The sequence below is a fragment of the Atta colombica genome, unplaced genomic scaffold, assembly GCF_001594045.1.
Source record: "Atta colombica isolate Treedump-2 unplaced genomic scaffold, Acol1.0 scaffold126, whole genome shotgun sequence".
NCBI lineage: Eukaryota > Metazoa > Arthropoda > Insecta > Hymenoptera > Formicidae > Atta > Atta colombica.
The window spans coordinates 691,201-700,074 of record NW_017259213.1 but is presented as its reverse complement, the minus strand read 5'-3'; the positions used below and the strand labels follow the sequence as shown (position 1 = coordinate 700,074).

At 30.3% G+C, this 8,874-nt stretch overlaps 1 protein-coding gene across 1 annotated transcript in view; it reads right to left on the bottom strand.

Moving 5' to 3' along the window:
* The window catches only part of LOC108695127, a 43,892-nt gene extending 36,471 nt beyond the window's left edge, over window positions 1-7,421 (bottom strand). Inside the window, exon 1 of the mRNA XM_018204886.1 lies at window positions 7,259-7,421. Within this exon, the coding sequence (XP_018060375.1) occupies window positions 7,259-7,421 (163 nt within the window). The remainder of the gene's footprint in view (window positions 1-7,258) is intronic.
* Between the last annotated feature and the right edge of the window lie 1,453 nt (window positions 7,422-8,874).

Here is an 8,874-nt window from a genome sequence, read left to right as displayed (position 1 = left end):
TATTAGAGAGATAAGGTAAGACGCGATTCGCAATAGTAAGTGTTTCGCACGAGCCGTTTTTTACTCTCTCCTTTTCAGGATGAAATTTATCGACCCTATTCTCGCATAATCCGTCATTTTACTCAGGGTTGACAACGTTACCTCAAAAATAATAACTCGTTACCATTACCGTTCTTTTTCCTAAAAAATAACTCGTTCTCGTTACTCGTTGATTTACAAAAATAACTCGTCACTCAAAATATAACGAATCATTACTTTTTCGTTACTTTTTTTTCTTACACACTAATAGAATATTATATGCAGATTTTTTTCGATAAATGTAAAAATGATGTGAAAATTCTATTTTTTATTAGAAGAATAGAGCTCAAAAAATATATGCCCATAGTAAACATTGTGCGTTATTTTCATGAATGAAATAGATGCTGTCATATCACATAATATATATTGCATTTTTTGTAATTTTTATACTTAAATAAATTTAATTTTTGTTATTACTTTTAATAAGATATTTTTTAATTATATATTTAACTCTTAATATACAATTATCTTTTACCGTGCATGATGGGTCATTTATGTGTGGGTTAATTTCCATAATTTTTTGAAAATATACAAAAACTATGAATAAATTCTTATATATTTTAACATCTTTAAAAAACATTTATGAAATTGTATATTTAAAAAGAAAGAAAGGATAGAAAGAATTATTTAGCCAGGTGGCAGTTTTTCAAAGAAAAGAAATAAGATACGAATAACTCACCATGAATATTCTAAAATTATATTATAATAAAACAATAATATTGTTTGTAATCTTCATTATATTTAATTTGTGAGATATGACACAGAAAAAGTTTTATTTTAAGAAATTAAATGTACTGTTAAGATTATATCTGAGTTAATCTATATGTGTAAACTGTGAATACAATGAAAAAAAGATGTCATGATTTAAAAAGCCAATCAGACCGTCGATATTTCTCTGTTTTTCTAGTTACGACTAAACTTTTACATAGTTAGAAATAAAGTAACGATGAAAGTAACTAATGAAATCGTTACTGTTATCCCAAAAATGTAATTGCGTTATCAGAACGTTATTCAGAAGAAAATGTAACGTCGTTATAAAAAAAAATAACTTGTAACGTGTTACTTGTCAACTCTGTGTTTAATATTATACATCTCATATACATTTTCAGTCGGTTTTAAAACGTTCAGGAATTATTCTCTTTTTAGATAAATTATTCTATATTCCGGTTTATACATTTAAAAAATTGTTTCTATAAACGACATCTAATTAAATAACGAAGGAATAAAAAAGAAGATTTCAGTGTGGAATTGTCAGTTAGATGGACACGTTCACAATTTTTCTTCAGTAATTAATAGAAAAAGTATCAAGTACGCGATATGAGAAGTAACTTCTTAATCCGCCTCTTCGCTGTCCTTCTCGAGGTCTAATCGCATCAGCCAGTGTAATTGATATAAATTAACCCGCTCGCTCGAGCGTTTCATTTGTGTCGCAAGGAGGAAGAATACGAAAGTTTGTTATTACCTGTCGTAACTTTGGCGAGCTAACCTTTCCACGAGAAGCCGAGACTTCTAGTCAAGAGAAATTGTGTCCTTTTATAAGCCAATGTAACGGCAGGAGGCCGACTATCAAGCTATTTTATTTCAAAAGTTTCGCATTGAGGCACGAGGAAGATAAATGGGACATTTAATGGCGCAATCATCGAACCGACATCTTCCGTCGCGTGAGAGGACTATAATCGATATATTATTCAGAAAATTCTTAGTCAAGTCACATTTCGAATAATTATTTCTCTATTGCTCATAAAATATATTATTATATGTGGATTTCATGTTGCGCTTTCAACATCATATAATAAAATTTTGGGTATATAATTTCATATATAATTTTTATATTATCTCTCTTTTATACTGCACTTATTTCAAATACAAGATAATCGAACCCTATATGGCCTATCTAAGACTTTGAAGTTTTTCTTCTAATTTTATTTTAAGTCAAAAATTGATTGTTGGTCAGATTAAAAAAAAGAAACATTTCTGAATATTAAAAAAAAATGTGAGATTTTTCAATGTTTATGAATATAGTGAAGTTTTTAAGAGAAAGTAGAGCTTTTTTTTATGTATATGCCCAATATGACCTAAATATTTCTCTTTTTCATAAAAAATGTTAGAAATATGGAAAATAAAGTTCCAATCCAATGTTAGTTTTACAGGATTATAGATTATTAATATAACAACATGTAAAAATATGTTTTTATATTATACAAATAATTAATCTACTTATTTATTTATCTATTTATCTCTAATGTTTAATAGGTGAATTAGGAGTTGTGATTTGAAATAACAAAAATACAGGAGAACATTATAACCAATGTGTGTACATTCAAGGTATACACAATGTGTATAACACTGTGTACAGTATACCTAGGTTGATTATATAATTGGTTCTACAAAGAGTTTACATTCTTTAATTGTAAACAAAACGTGATAAATATAAACTGAATACAGTGTTATAAAGTATAAATACAAAGCTACAATAATGTAAACTATTAAGTAAATACAAAGTTATAATAATATTAATTACTAAAATTAATAATCATCTCTTAGTAGTGTAGAAAGCAATTAGTTACGAAATGTTACATCGCGACTATGATGTTCTGTATTTTGCTTTACTGACAATGACAAACAGAACAAATTAAACAATAAACTGATGCAATCTGGTTCAGTACCTCTAGTTCTAGTAAAGCGTAGGTATATTGCGTATAATGTATTATTTTCCTTATTTAATATTCGATAAACAACAAGGAGAAGATAATACATCATGCGCATCATGTGCTTTACAGAAAGCAGTTCTAGTTAGATAGTCTGCATGACTTACTAGCTTTTTGTTAAATTTACCATGTAATTACATTATCCATGAATAACGAATAAGACATATTAGATGTTAGGCCATATTTAATACATTATAGACAAAGGTAAAAAAATCCTATTAATTCCAATTATAATTAATTAAGGAAATTGTTATGGCAATTTAGATAGACTTAAGCAAAATTATTGTTACAGTCTGTATACAAATATATGACAAATATATGACAAAAGAAATTGCGGCTTTTCTCGTCTGATTTCGATACCACGAAAACATTGCAACCTCTTTTTGCAATTTTTCTTTCTGGTCCGTACAATACCTGGCTTTACGGATACGTGACTAGAATGTTTCTCGCTTGTACTCTCATACGACTAGATAACTCGCAATGTTCTTCAAGCAACCCTTTCCATTCTGGCGAAACTCGGCGTTACTCGACTGAAAGTGGGAACTTAGTACGTTCGTAATGTACATTTATTAACTCAGCGCAGTGTTGCGTATATTTTGTTAACAAGGAGAAATCGCTTCCTGCAATCGAATGTTCTTACACCAATAAACACATTATGTATTGCACCCCGTTCTTACGCCGCAGGTGGTAATTTAGGTTAATTACTTCCTGCACAGAGTTAATGATGTCTTTATAACTCGTTTAAGGTCTACAGTTTGTAACGGGGTTGTGCTGCATGTTAATTAACGTTGATAAACGATAAGATTTATGAATCGCGAAATAATTGGTTTTCTTGTAATAATATTACTTTCAGATAATATTCTAAGCTACTTTTCTTACAAAGGGCCCAAATGAATATAATAAGTGCAATCACTTATCACGCATAAATAAAGATAACGCAACAAATGAAATTATTTACTATGTTATATAAAAATTGCTTACTGTTACAAACGCGAGATAAAGTTACGTTTTAATCTCAGAAAATTTATGCTACCAATTAATGTATGTGTATGTGAAAGATGGTATTTAATCTGTTTTCATTTTTACGTTATTTCATAAACGCAGATCGATTCAAATCGGATCAATGATAAAGTATTTCGAAGCAACAACTTGAATATAAAATCAGAAATATTCTCATTCCACGTCTGGTGCGAAAAGTTCATTGTTGTTCACACAAATATAAAGGAATGTCCGCATTGTCAGAAATAATTTTCTACTACGCCGTTGCATATACGCACCGTGTATAAACGCATCTTGTAACTTGGGTTAATTAACAAGCATATACGTGATGCTGGATTTTGTAAAGGGACGGTTGGCTGGTGGTTGGTTGGTTGGTTGACTGCTTTTGTACGAAGTGCCGCAGAGGTGAAAGGGGGATGTACAAGGCAAGGGCATTCCATCGTGCACGCGAGGGATTTAGGCAAAAACCCCTGGTAGATTAAACGACTACGACGTCGCTGATGGCCTTGCCGGAGTATTCAGTAAATTCTGGCAACCATGGAAACGTCCGCTGTGTATTCTGACGAGCGTTTTATTGTATGCACGTGGTAAGGGTTGGTTTTCTTAGGAAGAAGAGCTGATCGAGGGTTTATCCGAGACCCTTCTCAAATGCCATATGCATCTATTTAAATTGTAATTGACAGTCGGACGAATTCTACAGTTCTAGACAAATTGTACAATAATAGTGAGGCGATAATTTGATATTTACACATTTGATAATTACACATCACTTCCAAAAGAAAACTGTCTGAGAAATGATTAACTTTAGATTAAATACTTTAAATATAAAAGCATTAATAACTGCTCTTATGCATTTATTAGTTACATTAATCTATTCATAGATCCAACAATTATAAATAGAACATATATCCTTTTACAAATCTCATTAATATGATATTTAAGAATACTTTTAATTTTTTTAGTAAAAAACTAAAATTAGAGACTTTATTAAAAACTTGCAATTAGTCTCTAATTTTTAATTAGAAACTTAGTTTATTCAAAACAAAGATAATTTATAAAAATTATAAATAATTAATGTGTGAGCCTAAATTTTGATAGGCAGACGTGGCAGTTGGCCGCAGCAGTTGGCCTTTAATAAGATATGCTGAGAAAGAAAAATAAATCATGCGAAATTAGACGATGTCAAGAAAAGGTAGACACGTATATACGCACGACTAAGGCACGAGTCCGTTTTTGTCACCAAATTGCTCGTTCAAACTGCTCTATTTTATCACGATCTGTCGATAACAGGCAGGTCTGACTAAGGGAAGCGTCTCCCATCTCTTACGTATAGAATCTCATCGGGCATATCGTAGATTCTTAAAATGAAGTACCTGCTGAATTTCGCGTATTTGATTTTTATGTTATATAATGATAAACCGTTATGTTAAACAATCTTATTTTGATAAATTTTGTGATATTACTGATTTTCATCGCGCAATAATAAACGCAATTTACAATTGTTTATAATAATTAAGATGAAATTTATTTATCTAACGCATGCGAAATTATTGTTAAGTATCTCTAGATAAATATCGGAAAATTATTTATGTCAACTGTCGAAAGTGATGTTATAGCTTTCTGTTACAGCCAATTCATATCAATGTGAAGAATGTTGTGTTAAAGTGACAGTTGAACATTTCAGTCTGTCCCAATATATTTTTATTGACAATATACGCATACTTTTTGATCTTTTTTTTTCGCTCGTTGTAAATGACAAAAATAGTTATTGAGCAAAATATTTATCAAAATTATTGGTCTTATCACATTGACGGTTGGTTTCTATCACGTCGACGAGAAAGAAATTATATTTGTACAAATATCTTTCTTTGCCATTATTTAGTTTTAATAAACATAATGTATTTTTTATTATTTTATAAATTTTTTATTATTTTACAGTTTGTTCGTTTAAATCTCTGTCGCAATATAAAATATAGCAATACTTAAAAAAATAAAAACGTTTATTTTTCATGATTATTAATAATTTATATAGAATTTTTATTTTCACAGATTATTTATAGAAAAAGCATTTGCAACGAGAGATATTAAATGATTGCCACAAATATTATGCATACAAATATTATGGGACCATGAATAGATTATTTTGCAAATAAATATTTACGGCTTTTATTTTTTTTTACATAAAAGCTTTTATTTTTTACATAAAAGCTTAGAGCCATCACATACAAAATGACATAAGCTGCGTAACTATAGCATAAAGCTGCTGGGCTGATGTGATGACATTTACTCTTAAATCTTTATTCAGCCAATTTTGTTACTATAAATGCAACTTTTCACATCTAATCTATTCTGTACACTGCAACTCTTCTAATTGTATTATAATTTTGACTAAATTTTAATTATTTTAAATTTATAATATTTAATCGTATTATGTCTAGTCTTAAAAATTTTAGTTTAACATTCGCGAAATTTATATGGCATGAAATATCGTGTTTCTGTCACCATCTCTCTTTGAACGTTGCGTTGTAATATTACTCTTGCAGCATCGTTGGAATTTCATTCTGTCTTTACACGAAGCTGTACCGAGGCATCGACTGGTTCGTGCGGGGAAGAAAACGGAGAGGTCGGCATTTCTAACGAAGTAGAAATTCCTGCGCACGCTTGGCTTTACCGACAATCGCAACAAGGCACGTTTTGAAGCGGGTATCGAAGCGGATATCGAAGCTACCTGCCAGAGAACAATGAAGGGATCAATTACCGTCCTAGAACACTCCGGCAATAGGAATTGAGACCAAAATACTGGCAGTTGTGAGCTGGAAATGGACATTTGATTCGTGATTCGACCACTTGCCTTCGCACAAATTGGATTATAGATTAGTTCATGACAAAAAACATTTAATTAAAGTATACAGAAGAATAAGTTGTTACTGCAAATAGAATTTTAATTGTAAACCATTCATATGAGTTGTAGTTTTCGCGAAAATACGTAAAATTTTTAATATTGATGGATGATCCTCATAGAAATAATATTGAACGATAGTGATTAATTATTTTGGATATTAAAAGTACTACTATTTAGTGCTTTAATACATATTCAAATAAATAATTTTCGGTATCGGTTAACATTAAACTTCTGTAAGAAATTTATGTAAGAAAAAGAGACGAATTATTCTAAATTTGAACTTATTTATCTGAATTAAAAAGCTTGTTGAACTTTCTGTTCGTCTCTAAAATTTTTTTCTCTACTAGATTCATTCTCGACGTTTGATACGATGGATAGTAAACATTTGGAAATAAGATCCTTCAGTCCCGGATTCCATTCCAACTAATTTCAACGATCCCAGATTCATTCGTCGCGCCATCGCGGTTTCTGCGTTAGTTCGCCGAGTGGATATGCATTTGTCGGCACGTTAAAAGCGTTCTTCAAGCTTTCTACGTGCGACAAAACCGGAGGGGGCAAAAGTTTAACTCACGCGAGCATGGACGCGTCTCGTCGCTTCCATCACCACAGTCGTCCACAACGTTACAAACTTTGTTGAGGGCGACGCAGTGCCCGTTGGCGCACTGAAATTCGCTCTGCCGGCAAGAAAGCACCGTCGTCGCCGTGAGGATGCAGGTGCAAACGAGCCAATGCATATCTGAAACAATATAAAAAGCAGCGTGGTTTTAGTATCATGAAAAAAAGAACTCTTCTCGCGCTTATGATCTGAATTTTTCATGTGACTTGAAAATTTCAAGTGAGTTATGATCGTCGTTATTGCAACCAAAGCGTATCCGTATTTATATCAAAATTCAAATCCTTTATATAATATGTATTTTTACTTATGTGTACGCGAAGAGAATTTTTTCTTAGAGTTTATCCTGAAAATATGATAGTCGTAGGGTAACATTGTATTTCGAAGAATTTTAATGTAAATCTCTCTCATTCATTAATAAAATCACAACAAAGTATAAAATAAGTTTGATTAATTTTACTGAAGTGCATGGTAAAAATTTTTAAAATATTGTATTGCACCAAAACTACTATATTTTCAGGAATAAATTTTAAAAGAAAATTCTCTCTGTGTAATATTTATACAATTATATAATTTATACAATTATATACAATTATATAAAATGTAATACAATTATACAAATTCTCTAATTTTTAAACATGATAAACAAAGAAATTTAATGAGAATACATCGCTGTTAAGTGACGCAAGTTATGACAAAATTTTTACTTTACAAGAAGGATGATGTCATCCTTCAAGTTATTCGCAAATCAATTTGAAATAATGATGACATCATCCTTCTCGCAAAGTAATAAAAGTTTTTGACATCATAATTAGCACCTGTCTAACCACGCTCTCATTAGCTTTAAATTACTTTATTTATTGTGTTTTAATATACAATTAATTACATTTAATTTATATAATAATAAATAACATAACATATAAATTATATGTAAATTACATATAATTAGCTCGTGAATAATATTTGCAGAGGCATTTTTTTAATTCAAAATACCTGTTTTTTAAAATGATTCATCACACATTTTTGATATATTAAACAACTTTTTTATGAAAAAATATTTCTCCGTCATAAGTATATAATGGTATTTGAATTTCGTGAATCGATAAAAAAGCGAATCGCAGGATTGAAAGTTAGCAAAATGAAAGTATATTTACACAGAGAATCAGTGGAACTGAGTTTTGACGTGCAAATTATATCAATATGTTACTTTATGCTGTGATTCAAAACGTTATTTAAAATGTTATTGATTTAGAAAGCGAATTTCATTTACTTTATTTCAATCGTTTTATTAGATAATCATAAAAATTCGTAACTTTATTATCAAAAAATTATATTTAATTCACGTTAAAATTGTAACAAAATGAAAGAAAAATGAATAAAAAAAGTAAATCTACATTTCGCTTATTAAACTTAATTAATTCAACTAGTATCACTCGAGAGAACTCGAACGTCACGCCCGGCTCCGTCTGAGATTAACAGAGTTACTACCACACACTAACATAAAAATATTATTGTTGTGGTGATGATAAAGTTTCGTAACAACGTAAACGCGCGCAACTTCGTCCTCCTCCAAC